The following is a 17,395-nucleotide window of genomic DNA, read 5'->3' as shown; positions in this document are numbered from 1 at the left end:
CAGTTAAGTTTCTGGGACAATGAGTGATGACTGCTTCCATGAGAAAAAAAAAAAAAAAAAAAAAAAAAAAAAAAAGCCCCTGGAAATTGGTTATTAGTATAAAATGGAAACCATCATCTTTGCTGGTGTTTATCCTATAAGCTAATGAAAACACACAAAACTGATGAGTAAAAGTACAGAAATGCGGTGAGAATAAAGTTGTTTAAGAGTACAAAATACTGTACCTACAAATAACTTCCCAATATCCTAGTGCAAAATTTTGCCTGCAACATGCAAGAGCTAAGCATATGTCTAGGTGCAGAATTTCATGAGCTTTCTCGAGGTGCTTTCGGAATAATGATATGGCCAATAGTATTCAAATAAACTGCCAAAAACTTTAAAAACTCACTGGTGGATGGCAGTCGGCAGGATAGTGGGGTGGGACTGAGGAACAGGGAGGGGAGAAAGACAAGTCTGGGCTCTGGCAGCAAATGGAAGGGAATGGAGGCCGGCCAGAGGAGTTTCACCATTCAGTAAGGAGGCAGACAGGCATTTTCAGTCAGTCTGTGGGTTGCGTTCGGTATCACTCGCTTGCTGGCGGTACATTACCAGTGATCCTGGCTGGCAGATCATACTGGTCATTCAGTGGGGAGATGGACGGGCACTTGCAGTCAGTTTCTGGGTTGTGGTTGGTATTACTCACATGCTGGTGGTACGTTACCAGTGATCCTGGCTGCTGGACAACTTTGGCCATTCAGTGGGGAGATGGGCAGGATCTGCAGTCAGCTTGTGGCTTGTGGTCGGTATTACATATGTGCTGGAGAGACATTATGCGTGGTCCTGCTGGCCAGACGACTTCCACCATTTGACAGGAACCCGGACAGCCATTTTAGCTTGGCTTGTGGGTTATGGTCTTTTACCCACATGTGAACAGAGAGGCCAGCAAGCCACACAACAGACTGTTTTTACTTTGCAGATCGGTCGGCCGCCAGAACTATTATGTCCAGTTACGGAAAAAAAAAAAAATCCGGATACAAACTTAACAGAGCCAAGTCCTTATGTCTGTATACGGAGCGTCCCGATAACTGAGGGATTATTGTACACAGTTCTCTAAAACTATTCCATGTATCAAAATGGGAATGCAGTACCACCACTGGAAAGCTCATTAAAAGGGCTTTCTAAGTATGTAAAGTGCATTAAAAGCTTATGAGAAAAGTTTTGAACTAGGAGGTCTGGATCCCCCCCCCCAAAAAAAAAAGAAAAAAAAAATCAGGTTACTTCCTGCATTAAAAAAAAAAAAAAAAAAAAAAAAAAAATAATAATAATAATAATGAGTGTTCATACTGTACACATCTTCTAAAATCACCTTATAGACCATTCTTTTGTGAAACCAGTGATATATACTGGTACTTTATGCCCACTAAGAAGAATCTAAGGGAACAAAATTGCCAAAGAAGTGTTACAAGGCGGATGGAGCAGCTTCTGAGGCTGCCAAAGTGTTGTCATGGAACGAAAACTTAATAATTTGTGCCATGTACGAGAGGGTTAATACCTCAACTACAATGAGCATGCTACCATGAAGTATGGTTTGGTCTCATTATGCAACAGGGTTGCCTCAAATGAAAACCTACAGTGCTCGTCAGAAGTATTCAGCGTTGTCCGCCGGGCGCGCAATACTTATGGCCCAAAAAGAATCACCCATTTCTGGGGGTAAGAATTGAGCCACAAGTTTGAGCTCCGAGCATGACGTCACGGTAGCCTGAGGCCTTCTGACGCGCTGGTTGGTTCCCGCCTCAGTCGCCCACGGGCTGCCTGAGAGAGAGGAACTCCGCCGAGTGTCCCTCTCAAATTGCGCCATTTTTTACCGAGTGTCCCGCAGTGTTTTGGCCTTCAAAACTTTGTTATGGCACCTACCCGTGAACTATCGAGTGAAATCATATCCCAGATCATTGCTCTAAAGGAGGCAGGCCACCAGACAAAGGAAATTAGTGAATTGGTTGGTGTGGCACGATCGACAGTGCGTCGTTGGTGTGCGCGGTTTCGGGAGGAAAACAGTGGTGAAGTTCCCACAAAGAAACCGAGGTCTGGTAGGCCTAGGAAAACTTCCCCAAGGTCTGTTAATGTTTTAAAACGTGCAGTGGAGTTTAATCCTTGTGTGAGTGCAAGGAAAATTAAGGAGAGCAACCCGGAAGTGTTTGGTGAGGTGTCAGTGAGAACAGTGTCTCGTAGGGTGCATGAGCTTGGTTACACAAGTCACAGGCCTGTGAAAAAGCCTCTTCTCTCTAGCAGCCAGAGAATTCGTAGGCTTGCCTTTGCTAATAAATATCTAAATTGGGGTGAGGAGCAATGGTTGTCAGTGTTGTGGTCTGATGAGGCAACGTTTAGTGTTACCTGTAACAGAGGAGCATGCAAAGGTAGTGACCCACTTGACCCACGGTATGTAGAAAGCACAGTTAAACATCCTGATTCACTAATGGTATGGGGTTGTTTTTCAGGGAAGGGTTTGGGGAAGCTTGTTGTACTTCCCAAGAACCTCAGAGTGAATCAGGATGTTTACCTGGAGCTTCTGTGTGATCATTTACCAGACTCCTTCGAGCTAACAGGTGCACGAGTGTTTCAGCAGGATGGTGCACCTGCTCACAAGGCCAAATCGGTCACCAATTGGCTTCGTGACTGCGAGGTATCATTCATGACAGACTGGCCAGGAAATAGCCCAGACCTCAACCCGATTGAAAACCTCTGGTACCTCGTAAAGAAGAGTCTCCAAGGGAAGGACGTGAGCTCTCTGCCTAAGCTGGAAGCCGCCATTCGTGACTCCTGGGACAAAATACCCCTCCAGCACCTCAGGAGCCTCGCCCTTTCACTTCCAAGACGTCTCAGGTCCGTGAAGAAACGTAAAGGCTACCCTACGAAGCACTAAAGGTAAATAAAATGCATTATTTATATGTTTTTTCAATGTTGAAAGGTTTGTTTCTCAGGAGGGACGCAGGGCGCCCCATACTTCTGACGAGCACTGTATAGCAGAAACAGAGTCATATCTGGACACTGAAAAACATAAAGTACAGAATGGAGGATATTCACAGAAACAGATCTACATGTGATGTGGGTGTTTTTTACTGGGAGTGGTTGCTACTATCACATACAGTACATGCACAAGTCAGAGTTATTTAAATAAACACAAGGCACAAAACAGCCTTGGGACTGAAATCAGTGTTTTGTTTACTTGCAATGGAGCAGGAACACATAAAATAAAGTTGCTTGTTATCCACAAGTATCAGCATCCTTGAGCCTACAAACATCAGGACATAACCAAGCTGAATGTCTACTGGGAGTGTAGCAAGAAAGGTTATATAACCGCAAATCAGTCACAGAAGTGGTTTGATAAATACTTTGTTCCAGACACCCCAGCATACTGAATGCACATGAACAAAGATTTTAAAGTGTTATTAACACCTCTCCTTACTGACAGCCTCAGTGGTATTCTCATGAGCACTTATAAACACAAAATCAAAGAAAAACAACAAGCTTTGAACCTACGATTCTTTGTACACTGCCAGGAAGTTTCCAAAGCTCTCCAAACATTGATGTGGCAGATGTAGCTAAGGATGCTGCAACAGATGATGTAGAATCCCTACCAGATGACACTGATTTTGAAGGATTTGGTCCAGATGAAGCCCTATAGGACCTTTCTTCCAGGTAACTCATCTCAAGCCTCAGATTCAACCCACCATTACCCAAGTGCATCACTTCTGTGTCTCACAAGTGCTTCCTTATTTAACCTGCAGTGCTTCAGCTTAATGTTATCTCACTTTACCTGTTTTTTGTTAATGGACTGTTTGATTTCCTTAATACAGGGGAAAAAATGTCCAAAAGTATAAGAAATATGGTAAAAAATCAGACATATCTGGAAGTCCACTGGATCCAAATTAATTTCCTTCATAAGATGCAGAGTTTAAGTTTGGACAGATTAAATCTGACAAGGTATTTTAAGCACTCACCATCTACTCACTCGATGTAGTGCTGCTCTCAGGTGTCTGCCCTTTTCTCCTCCTCCATCTGTCTTTCCTTCCATCTTCTTCTATCTTTCTTTCCTTAATTTTTTCCCATCCTTCTGCCTACAGGTGACTTTACACTCCCTCTTCTGTCTTTCTTTCCTTCATTCTTTCCCCTTCCTTCTGCCTGTGGGTGACTCTACACTGAATGACAACCCAAATGGTTTCCTGTACACAAGGGAACCATTTATTACGCTAGGCGGTAATCATATAACCAAATTATGGTGCCTGGAGGTTTACTGGGTAATTAAGGCACTCCAATCGAACTGAGCCAGTGAAGGTTTACATCAATGGGGTGGTTGGGGTTTATTGATCACGTAATGCCACTCAGGCATGAGTGAGGATGGTCACTCTCATCTTAAATGTCAGGACCAACTTGCCTAGCCCCGGGCTCCTATGCTCCTCATGGGGAAACGTTGAATTGGATGACAGATGGATGGATTTTGGGGTAAAAAACAGGAAACTTGAATAACCATGCAGACACACATACACTTCTCTCTCCAGCATTAGTACTGAACTGCTCACTCTGATTAAGCTCTTACAAATGCTTCTCTACCATAAAATAAAAAATAAATATGCAAATGACAAGATAAATATCACCATCATCCAGATCTCCATTCCCATCCTAGGGTGGGGTGAAGAAAATAAAAAGAAGAAGAAAAAAAAAAATGCAACACATCGATTTGCCTACCTGCACCATGCATACCTGTGAGTAAAACCTTAAATCCCACATTACTTACCTGATCATATCCTTCTCCCAGACCCATCAACCATAAACAACCCTCCTCACAAGCTTTCTCTGATTTAATATCTAATTTTCTGAAACTTTAATTTTCATATCTCCTACCAACACCCTAAACGTGGTATAAAGAATAAATATTCCATGCTAAACAGTAATTTGAACAAAACTGTGTAGTGGATGGATTGCAGTATACCTCTGTTACATACACTGAATACAAGAGTATCATAATCATATGCCAATTTTCCATATTTCAATTGGGTAAGGAGGATCTGGAAGTAACAGATGGAAAACACAAAACTTCAGCAAAACTGGCCATTTTCACTCAGCAATCTATCTATTGCTAGACGCCTTAATCCCATACGGGGGGGCCATAAACAAATCGCTTCCACGTCACCCTGTCCCCCATCATTTCACTGCCCTGCTCCCAGCTCACACCCCCCTCCCCCAAATACCTCTCCTCACTCACATACTCTCTCCACGTCAGTCTCTCACTCCATCCTCTCCACTTGGCCAAATCACCTCAACGTGCTTCTCCTAATGCTTTCTATCACATCTTAAAAAATACTAGCATTATTGTGGTAGGTGGGGACACTCACCATCCACTCACTTGATGTAGGCTGCTCTTGGGTATCTGCCCTTTCCTCTCCTCCATCCTTCTTTCCTTCTATCCTCATCTGTCTTTCTTTCCTTCAATCTTTCCTTGTCCTTCTGCCTACGGGTGACTTTACATTCCCTCTTCTGTTTTTCTTTCCTTCATTCTTTCCCCTTCCTTCTGCCTGTGGGTGACTCTACACTAAGTGACAAGCCAAATGGTTTCCTGTAAACCAGGAAACCATTTACTATGCTGGGTGGTAACCATATAACCAAATTTTGGCGCATGCTGGTTTAGTGAGTAATTACAGCGCTCGCTCCAATTGGTTTAAGCTAGTGATGTTTATATCCAAGGGGTGGTTGGGGTTTACTGCTCACATAATGCCACTCAGGGATGTGTGAGGCTGGTCACTCTCATCTTAAATGTCAGGACCAACTTGCCTAGCCCTGGGCTCCTATGCTTCTCAAGTTCTCATGGGGCAATGTAGGACTGCATGATGAATGAATAGGTAAAATCACGGTTTCACCAACCTCTATTAAGCAAAGACACATAGTTGATCTCTGGGCAATTTTCTACATCAACATGAGTGTCTGAAAGTGTCGGAGTTTCTGTAGATGAGAGGTGGTGAGGCCCTTCCACTCCCACACCTGTTTGGCAGCTGCTGCGTAGGGTAATGGAGATAACCTGCTCGAATGCACTTACACCCTTGTCTGTTCTCCCACATCTGAGAGAGAAGCAAAATACTATCATCACCACCATCATCAGAAGCATCTTCATCACATCCAACTTTCAGTGCCTGGTGCTCCAGTTGTAAGAGTGGTAGCCTTGCCTTGTCCACAGGGATCTGACTCTCCTGGAGGTGAGTGATAGTCAGCAGCAGGCCTGGGAATACTAATAAACAGAATGTGTCTTAGGCAAAAGCATTATGAATAATATCAATATCAGACTCATACATCCAGGTTTCAGTCAATAACAAAATGTCAAGCTCGTGCTGCTTTAGAGTTTCATAAATATAGTCTGTCTTATTATACAGCCGGCGCAATGGAAGTCTGGACCTAGTCAGGGCACTACTAAAACAACAACAAATCATCATAGAAAACATTTATTTATGAACAGAAAATGTACTTCAGTTACGTTAGTACTTTGTCATTTCCCCCTTGGCCTTGATCACCTCTTGCATTCTCCTTGGCATACTATCTACTAGATTAGTGAAGTAATTGATATCCATCTCCAGACACCACACACGCTTGATAACCTCCTGGAGCTCGGGCACTGACGACCCTTTGGCAGCCTTTACCTTGTCCTTGATCTCCTTCCACACATTTTCAATAGGATTTAAGTCAGGACTGTTCCCTGGCCATGGAAGAATGTGAATATTTTTACTCTGGAGCAACTTCTTCACTTTTTGAGCAGTGTGACAGGGGGCTGAGTCATGCATGAAGATGGAGGTCCCGTAGATAGCCATATGATCAAATAGATGCCTCTTCAGAACCTCACTATATCGAGAAGCATTCATTGTGCAGTTTTTCGGTAAGAAATATATACCACCTCTGCCCATTTTGGCACTGAAACAAGCCCAAACCATCACTGAGGGACTGTGCTTTACGGTCTTGATGGTGTAGCGCCTGTCATACCTGTTGGTCCCCTCTGGACTGCGTACCTTGATTCAATGTGAGCTAAGCACCTGAAATGTACTTTCATCTGAGAACATTACTTCACTCCAGTCTTGGACAGTCCAGTGCTGATGTTGTCTTGCAAATTCAAGTCGTTTCTTCCTCATCTTTTCTGTCAGGAGAGGCTTCAGTGCAGCAGTACGGCTGGGGATCTTGAGGTCTTTCTGAAGTCAATGTTGTATGGTTCTTTCAGACACATCTTTCAGCAATTCAAGGTACATATCTTTCAGTTGTCTAGCAGTCAAATGTGGGTCTCTTAGCACAGCTTGCTTCAGTAACCCGTCTGTAGTTGGTGATGTCTTCCTTTTAGGTCCTAGCCTGTCTTTATGTTGGGGAATTCTGTTTTTTGGCAGGTGGCGGGCAGCTGCAAGGAGTGACATAACGGCAGATTTTCCTCGCCCAGTTTGAACACAAATATCCTTAATTTTTACATTTTCCTCTCTTATAGTTAAAATTTGGGCTTTTTCTACATTAGTTAGTGGCTTGGGACCCATCTCCAATGATTCACTAAGCCAGAGGAGGGTGTGAAAAAGAGAGCTTTGAAATTAACAAGGGCCAGGCAGGACAAGAAAATCTGACGTACTCTCCCATCCAAAGTCAGGCAGGCACTGAGCTCATACGGTCACAGCATGTGGTGATAAGCCTGTAAAGTTGCTAGAAACCACCAGAAAAAAAATCCACCAACTAGAGGAATTTTCCTACAATATTTCCTGGACCCTACCAAATATATGGTGTGAATTAGAGGGTCCAGACTTCCGTTGCGCCGACTGTAGATAGATCGAATATTTAAAAGACCCATCCTTAACTGGTTCAAGAGGGACGTAGTCAGTTTTTGGAATGGTCAAAATTTGTGTTTTCAATCAATCTATTCCTATGAGAAATCATAATTGGACAGTCTCTACTTGATGCAAAATGGGCAACCGACTGTGAATTTGAATTAGCATCTTAATGTCTTAAAGAAGAGCAGTTGATGCATTTGGGACAATTTCTGTTACTACAATCCTTAGATTTATGGGCTCCAGCACAAAAGACTCATTTAGGTTCATCATTTTTCCTAGAACATCTCTCAAATGTATGACCAAAGCCTTGGCAGTGATGACACAGTGTAACCCAGAATCTATCGAAAGTGCGGCATCTTGTAAGATCCACATAGATGTAATTGCCCTGTTCTACAATGGAGGATCTCACCTCTGGTGACATCTTGAAGACAGCAGTTTTGGTGTCACTCCTTGTTCTTGTGAAGAGAAGGTTGAGGGAACAACCTTGATCAACAAGCATCTTCATTTTATTGTTTTTTTCTCAGAATGTTTGGGATGATGTCAGAGTCACCCAAAGAAGAGGAAAGGCCTGTCACGGTCATTTTAGGAAACATTTTCTTTGGCTCTGATATGCAAAAAGTGCCCTCAGAGCCAAAACGATCAGTCAGCACCCCAGTTGCTTCATCTCTGGCCTCAGCTGACAGAAACTTCATTACCAGCCCACCAGCCTTGGTCTGAACGCAGCTATCAACCGGTACCAAGTAAAGTACACCTCTGATGTCTTCTGGTCCCATCTGATTTGTCAGGGCATCAGCACCACTCTTCAGTTTCACAATCAGTACATGCTGACTATGAATGGCTTTTTTCTGGCCATGAGCACTGATCTCAATCATGCCCCCAAGCAGATCCTTCCCTTCCCCCACAAGAGACCCGAGAACAGCATCCACAAATGACTTGGCCTGATCTTGCGTGACTACCATGGGTGATGAGACCTTGGTCTCTAGTGCCTCCAGTCTATTTGGAAAGTTTCTAATTGCCTGAAAGATTGGGCCAATAACTTTATCTTCAAACTCCTTCTTGGTACTACTTCCTCCACCAGCCAAGACCTCATCCGCTGGCGCAACACATTGGCTACATAGCCAGCAAAAGCCCAGCTGGTAGCTCTTCTTCATAAATGGATAGTCGCCTGGGTCCAAATTTTCACAAGCTATATGAACCCTCTCACTGCAGTAGGCGCACTTCAGTGCTTGTGCACTTTCTGCTACAGACCTACTGCAGCAAGGGCACTGGTGCTGTTTGCTCATGGTAAAGGAGAACAAAAACAAAACAAAACGACAACAACAACAGCAAAAAGTATATACAATACTACCCAGGATAAACCCGGATAGTGCCGCCCCCGTTTGTGTCACCCTAATTTAGGAGGAACAAAAAACAAACAAACAAACAAAAAAAAACAAATGGAAAAAAATAGGGTGTTTGCGAGGTCACCACGAGCAGGTGGGGTATGACTTGACTACCCTTCTAGAAAAGGTAACCCAAACCAAGGCGCCGCAAAAGTGCTGAGATGGTACTGACAACTTTTCCCAATTCGAGCCTTATAGCAGCAGCAAATACGTCACTTAGGCAAGACCTCATTGGTTACGATACTGCCAGTGCGCAAAGCATCAGGTTCAGAAATTACAGGAATGTTGACTGCCAGTTGATGTGTCTTGAAATTTATCAGCTTTTAAACTACACTGATTCTTCAAATCTTTCTTCTGATGAATTGGTTGATATTTACAACAATGAGCTTAGGTCAATTTTTGACCATTATTGTCCTGAGGTGGTAAAAACAATCACTGTACGTGATAATTCTCTGAGGTATGGTCCATTCATTAATTCTTTGTGTAGACAATGTTGAAGGGCAGAGAGTGAGTGGTGCTTGCAGCGAACCCCCCCCCCCCAACTCTGGGCATAGGATTCACGCCTGCTCCCAAGGCCCAGTAGTCCTACATATCATACACCTCTACATGTCACCACTTCAGAACTAACACCCACCGTCCATATTGAATACATGCTAGGGCTGTCTCATACAGGACTGGTGTACTGGTATTAGCGGGGGTATTTTTACGATATGTCGGCGGGTCTTCTGGTAGATCGGTAAAGTCTGCTTTACATGAAATTCAAATCCTTAAATTGTTCCCTGCCCCAATGGGGATTTGAACCTGGGTCTGGTAGGACCGAAGGCCACCTCTCTACCGACTGACCCACTGCCTCGTTTGTGTTATGTTTTTGTGAGAAGAGCAGTTGTTCACACCGTAAAAGCCCAAAAGGCTAGGTATTATCAAAATAAAGTTGATTCATGTGGTGGTGATAAAAAAAAAACTGTCTGCAGTTGTGAACAATTGCATTGGTCGGAGGAATGTAATTGTTAAACCAACTTTTGTATCTGATGCCCAATTGGCTTCTGATTTTGCTTCATTTTTTATAAGTAAGATATCTCGCATAAGAAATGATTTAGACAGTAGTTCTCCAAGTGAAGCGTACTCAGTTGACTTCCAGCCACGGTGCACCGGGGATCATTTGCTTTCAACATTTCATCCGCTGGATGTAAACAGAGTCAAATGTTACATCAGAGAACTTAATAAAACATTTCGCTCACTCGATCCATGTTACATGTCACAACTGCCTGATGTGTATGAGCACACTGCAGAATTTATCTGCAACATAATAAATAGATGCTTCTAAGAAAGTAATTATCTGCAGTCTGAGAAACGTGCTTTGCTTAGGCCCCTAATTAAGAAACCTGGCCTTGATGTCAAGAGCTTGACAAATTATCGTCCTGTCTCTAACCTGTCTTTTTTATCCAAGATTATTGAGTAGGCCATACTCGATCAACTCGTACCACTACTGGAACACAACAGAGTTGTTCCTGTTGGTCAATCAGCATACAGAAAATACCATTCAACTGAAACTGCACTAACAAGGATTCAGAGTGACTTGGTGGCAAACACTTGTAGTGGGATGTCCTCTCTCCTAGTTCTGTTGGATCTGTCCGCAGCTTTTGATACAGTAGATCATAAACTATTGTTGGATGATCTGTATTTTTATGGTGTTCATGATAGTGCCCTTTTGCTCCTGAAGTCGTATCTGTCGAACAGATCTCAGAAAGTGGTTGTTGATTACGCTAGCTCTGATTCTGCGCCCCTTCTGTTTGAAGTCCCTCAAGGATCAGTTTTGGGTCCAGTTCTGTTTACTATCTACACAAGTAGTTTATCGTCTCTACTTGATGCTCATGATGTGTCCTATCATTTTTATGCTGATGACACCCAGCTCTATGTTAAGATGTCAGATATCAACGATTCTAAGACAGAGCTTGAATCTCTAATGTCTAATATTAAGATTTGGATGGCTAGGAGGAAACTTATGCTGAATGATGGTAAAACTGAGATCATCATTATCAGAGAAAACAGAAGGGATGATGACACTGAAAAATGCCCTGACTTTGAACACTGGCGTGTCACAGCTTCATCCAGTCAGTTCTGTTCAAAATCTGGGTGTTTATTTTAATTCTATGTTAAATTACAAAGAACATATTGATCAGGTTGTAAGAGGGTGTAACTTGCATATCAGAAATCTGTACTCTAAGAAAAATCCTGAATAGACGGTGCCTCTTAACATTGGTCCATGCAGTGGTCTTGTCTCGTGTTGATTATTGTAATTCACTGTGGGTTGGTCTTCCAAATAATATACGAACAAAAGTTCAGTCTGTGTTGAACAGGGCAGCACAGTTTATCTTCGGTCTCTCCCCGAGAACCTCAAGTACACCGTTTCTGATTGAGTTGCATTGTTTACCAGTAAAGGCTGGAATTGAATTTAAACTGTGTCTTACGGCCGTATGCTCAAAGCTAATGTAGGGCCTTTCCTAAGGGCCCTATATCAAAATGGTATGCTAAAAGTTTAAGTAGGGAAAGACTTCCCTCAATATGTAGGGTTGTTCCAACATTTTTTTAAGGGAAGGAATGCCTGGCTTTCGCAAACCCTACATTTAATTATTTGTAACAAAGTAAACTCTGTACCTCCAGAACGCACAGAATAATGTAAATAGTTTATGTAAAAAATATTTTAACTTGCTAAAAGTGCAATGCAAACATACACGGGAACTGAATCGTTGGTTATTAAAACATGCGGGCTGTACCTTACCGAGTAGTAGGTCAAACCCAGGCCCGTCTCTGCCCTGGCGGAGACATGCACTGTCATTTTTATTTTTTTAAGAGTAGTTGACAGTAGGCGTGATCCTAAAATTGACATGTGTAAACCACTTTTATACGTTACTCATGTGATTTAACTGAATATAGAACGTTTAGTCAATGCTAAAGGTAATAATATACGTAAATATATGTAACTAGAAAGGTACTGTTCTTCGCTCATTGGCCAAACTACTGTTCTTCGCTCATAGGCCAAACTATGAAGCGTCGTGCCAGCATTGGATCATCATTGTGTTTTAATCTCAGGCACCGCAAACTGTTTTTCATTTTCTTATATCATTTTTTGTTATATTTCAGCAGCATTCTATTCATAATTCTTGGTAATCGTTAAGGAGACATAGGACCACCTTATTTTGCATTTTTTCCTTGCTTTAGCCCTTCATGGAATTCTTCATGTACTCTCGAATTGTGTTTTCAAGTTAGTGTTTTTCGTTTCTTTTAAATATGGTAAAAAGTGCTTTAAAAAGCGGTGTTTGTTCATGGACAACCACTATCTTGCTGTGCATGAAGACCGATGGACGCCATCTTAGAGTGCCATATACGATCGAAATTACCCTTGCAGGCCTAATTAAACAAACCTAACCTAATCTTTCGTAACAACCCAACTTTATTTCTCCTAACGTTACCTAACCTATTTGAGACTAACCTAACCAATTTTATGCTAACCCAACTAAACTTATCCTAATCTGTGCGCGAAGACTGACAAACGCCATCTTAGAACGCTATTTTTCAGCGAAATTGCCCTTTATCAGTGCTCATTTACCCAAACCTGACATAAATTTTCATAATTCAATCCTGCCTTATTTATCCTAACTTGTTTTAAGCTAACCTAACCAGTTTTAAGGTAACCTAACCAAATTTATCCTAACCTAACCTGACCTATCTCCAGTGCTAACTATCATATTTACAACATGAGTATTGACTGAAAAGTTTACTACTATAATAGTATAAAAAGTATATGTACAAATAAGTGCTGATATATAAAAAAATGACAGAAAATTACTTTATTTTGGTGCTGATTGACATCGTCTGGACAAGAATAGTCACGGCGACTCCCACGGGAGCACTTCTGACGTACCAACTGGTCACGCAGGGCTACCAACCACCCTCTTTCCCTTAATGTTCTCTTAGCATACCATGTAAAAATTGAGGGCTTGCTTGTGCTTTCCTTAGTGTGTAAAGTAGGGACCATTGTAGGGCCTCTCCACATGTGTTTAAGCACACGGCCATTATTACATTCAAGGTTCTTAAGTTTGGTGAACTGAAGTATCTTGTTGAATTGTTAAAACTCCCATTGGCATGCCCGGGTGTGATGTTATGCAATGAAGATGATTCCTTGCGTCTTAACGAGCCAGGAGCCATTCACCAGTCATCTTTCTCTGATCGTTCTTTTGCGTATAGAGCCCCGAGATTATATAACAGATTGCCATTGTCCATAAGACAACTCTCTACTGTTGAATCCTTTAAGAGACAGCTGAAAGCCTTTCTTTTTTTCAAAACGCTATGGCCTGGAGAGAGGTACTATGACGGATGATTATAGGGTTTAATTATTGCCAATTTCATGTATATATGATGTAGCTTGAATTATATACAAGAAATGTCAATTCTTGTAATTGTAAAAATAATATATGTGTGTCAAGCACTAGTGAATTCCCAGAGGAAGAACTGGCACTTTTGAGAAACAAAGGGCCAGATTATTATTATTACAGAAAAACCTCAATACAACGGACTTCAATATAGCGGAATTTGCTTTTGTCGGACTCAAGGAGCTAAGTGGACTACATTCTTGTGCATCAGGAAAAGTCCAATAAAGCCAGAAGCAGTCTGTCTCTTGAAATAAACGAAAAAACACCCAAATGGAGGAGATACCATAACATCGGTTCCTCCTCTCTCTCTCCTCCTACACTCCTTCCCTTCCTCCCCGTCTCTCTCTCTCAGGTGAGAGAGAGAGAAAGAGAGAGAGAGAGAGGTGAAAATGAAAATTAAAGTAATTGTGAAAATTATTGTAAAAGTGAAGGTGAATGAGAGCACAGAAGTGAATATGTAATGTCAAAGTCGAGAGAGAGAGAGAGAGAGAGAATAAATACGGGAATGACAAGTAGTGTACCCTTGGCATAAACAAAGGAGGGAGATAGGCATAACCTTGGTCCCTCCTCTCTCTCTCTCCTTCCATCCCCTCCCTCTCTCTGGGAGAGGTGAAAGTGAATGGAAAAGTGAAGATTAGTGAAGGCATTATGAAGGTGAAAGTGACGGTAGTGTAAAAGTAAAAGTGAAGGTGAAAGTGAAGGTGGAAGGTGAAGGTGAAAGTAAAAGTGAATGTGAAAGTTAAGGTGAAAGTGAAGTCAAGTGAAAGTGAAAGTGAAGGTGAAGATGGAAGTTCAAAGTGAAGGTGAGGGTGAAAGTGAAGGTAAAAGTGAAAGTGAAGGTGAAAGTGAGGGTAAAAGTGAATGTGAGAGTGCAGGTGAAAGCAAACTCAAGTGAGTGAAGGTGAAGATGGAAGGTGAAAATGAGGGTGAAAGTGAAGGTGAAAGTGAATGAAAATGAGGGTGAAAGTGAAGGTGAAGGTAAAAGTGAAGTCAAAAGTGAAAGTGAAGGTGAAAGTGAAGGTGAAGGTAAAAGTGAAGTCAAAAGTGAAAGTGAAGGTGAAAGTGAAGGTGAAAATGAATGATAATGAAGGTGAAAGTGTATATAAAAGTGAAGATGAAGGTGAAAGTGAAAATGAAAATGAATGTAAAAGTGAAGATGAAGGTGAAAGAGTAAGTGAAGGTGAAAGTGAAGATGAAGGTGAAAGAGTAAGTGAAGGTGACGTGAAGGTGAAAGTGAAGGTGGAGGTGAATGTGATAGTAAAGTAGGGAGGGCAAAAGTGAAGGTGAGTGAAAATAATTGTAAAGGTAAACGTGAAAGTGAGAAAGTAAGGTTGTAAGTGAAGATCTATCTATTTATTGCCAGACGCCATAATCCCGTAAGGGGTGAAATGGAAATTCAAAATGAATGAAAGTGAGTGTGAAGGTGAATGTGAAAGTGAGCATGGAAGTGAATATGAAAGTGAATGTGAATATCAGTGTGAACTGAAAGTGAAGGTAAAAATGAATAGGGAGGTGAAGATGAAGATGACAACAAAGACAAAAATATGTGAAGTAAAATGGAAGTGCCCAGTGCAGGGAGAGAGAGAGAGAGAGAGAGAGAGAGAGAGAGAGAGAGAGAGAGAGAGAGAGAGAGAGAGAGAAATATATGCAAAAATTACAAGGAAGCCTCTGTGCACAACAAATGGAGGAGGAAGTCTAGGGAGGAGTCCAGATGTAGCTTTTATCGGACTTTCGCATTTTTTGGACTGGCTTGGACCCAAATTAGTCCAATATAGTGAGGTTTTACTGTATTATTATTATTACTACCCTTAGACTCAATATGAAAAAGGAAGTAGTGTGGAGACGGCTACTACTATTACTGTCATGGTACCGTATTCAGTACCTTAAATGAATGGGTTGGATCCAGAAACAGAGAAAGTACAGTGCTCCATTATTCTTTTTTTCAACAATTTCATATATAGGCTGGGGATCAATGGCACATCTTTATATGAACCCATCAAACTGCACAAATCTAACCATTTCACCTGGGCACTTACAGAGATCAATTGTTTGGGCTTCTTGTGGCTCAGGTGCATTAGGTGAATATTTTTGGTGTAAGGGGTGACATGATGGTCCAGAAGGAGGAAAATGAAAACAAAATATGACAATATGAGTCTACATATTCTATAAAATTCATATTCTGCTAACACAAAAATTAAGCCAAAATATAATTATACTGTATATCTTTGTGTCCTTCTTCAACCCCACCTCACCTGTGATAGTTGGATGTCTCCCGTGACTCTATTAGGCGAGTTTTGAGTAAAGCCGGAAAGAGCTGAGCCTCAATGGTGGCCTGAGTGTCCTCTTGTGTGGCATAGCCCTGGTAGTCCCACCCCAGGTATGCAAATTTCAGCAGCACATGACGACGGGAGTGCCTTGGGGTGGAGGGGTGGAGGTCAAGGTATTGTGTAAAGTAGCATTACAAGCATCAGTGATAAGGAAAGCACCCAACAAACATTCCCATCAATTTACAAATCCACATCCAGATCCCTATTTTAGTCCAACGATCTCATGGTTAAACTCAGAATCAAACAAGACCTATCTGCTGCAGGCTTTATGTGATTTCAATAACACCAGTACATGCAGACCTCACAGGTAAGGGATGTGCTCCACAGAATTTCTTCCAAACAACTGGCACAGTGATCCCATTGCTATCACACATACTTAGCTCCAAACATGGCAAGTCAGAATGGAATTTAGCCATACTGAAAGTACAGAAGCAATGGGACTTATCCTAAATGGTACCAGGCAACCCAAGCACAAGTCCATTTTTTCCCATTTATGATAATTTAGACCCAATTTAAACATGCATACTGTTACGCTGAATATCAGAAACACACACGGGCATGGTTACATTAACAGAAATTGATGAAAAGGGCACAAAACAGAAGAGAAACCTGACGTGAGCTTGAGGTAAGGGGTTCCGAGGCTAAGGAGCGGAGAGTTTGCAGTCTGCACCAACTGGGATCAACTCTTGAGAAAGGCCTCATCTTTGTATCCTCAAAGCCATCAGAAACCAGAGACACCTTCACTGTTAGCGGAAACCAACTCAGGTGCACGATTATGATGCTTTCGAGCCAAAACACTGTTCTACAGCAGAAGGGATGCAAATTTTCACCTTGAGGTGATAACAAAATAACAGTGTCATAACCAAGGGATCACTGCGCCGTTAACCCCTAAAGTACTATGACTGACAATTGTCGGTTTGCAAGTTTGCCATGTACAGTCCTATGACTGACGATCATAGAAGGTCTGTCAAAAACTGCCAAGCACTAAGCCAACCTCTTTTGTTTCATAAATGGTTCCTACCCAATCAGAATTGGGAGATGAGGTGGTGGGAAGGAAGATCCTGACCACTCACCATCCATCCATCATCCAATCCTACATTACCCCATGAGGAGCGTAGAAGCCTGGGGCTAGGCAGTTGGTCCCGACATTTAAGATGAGAGTGACCAGCCTCACTCAGCCCTGAGTGGCATTACATGAGCAATCGACCCCAACCATCCCTTGGATATAAACCTTCACCGGCTCAATCCGATTGGAGCTCAATAATTACCCACTAAACTACCAGGCACCAAAATTTGGTTATGTGGTTACCACCCAGCGTAGAGAGAGATATATAGATAGATAGACAGATAGATAGATATGTATAAACTTCATTTCTTCTCAACTATTTGTCTTACTGCAAATATCTGATCCACACATCCTCTGCCACTCTTGTGGTTAT

At 42.0% G+C, this 17,395-nt stretch overlaps 1 protein-coding gene across 1 annotated transcript in view; it reads right to left on the bottom strand.

Moving 5' to 3' along the window:
- Positions 1 to 17,395, bottom strand: part of LOC145404118 (tRNA pseudouridine(38/39) synthase) — a 126,572-nt gene that overhangs the window by 87,805 nt on the left and 21,372 nt on the right. The window contains exons 3-4 of the mRNA XM_080275740.1: positions 15,882 to 16,043; positions 5,896 to 6,089 (exon numbers count right to left, since the gene is read on the bottom strand). Of these exons, the coding sequence (XP_080131866.1) occupies positions 5,896 to 6,089; positions 15,882 to 16,043 (356 nt within the window). The remainder of the gene's footprint in view (positions 1 to 5,895; positions 6,090 to 15,881; positions 16,044 to 17,395) is intronic.

The sequence above is a fragment of the Coenobita brevimanus genome, chromosome 62, assembly GCF_032717465.1.
Source record: "Coenobita brevimanus isolate Jiangsu-jjx chromosome 62, ASM3271746v2, whole genome shotgun sequence".
Lineage (NCBI taxonomy): Eukaryota > Metazoa > Arthropoda > Malacostraca > Decapoda > Coenobitidae > Coenobita > Coenobita brevimanus.
Note: the sequence above shows the minus strand (reverse complement) of the source record. Positions and strands in the feature narration are given on the sequence as shown.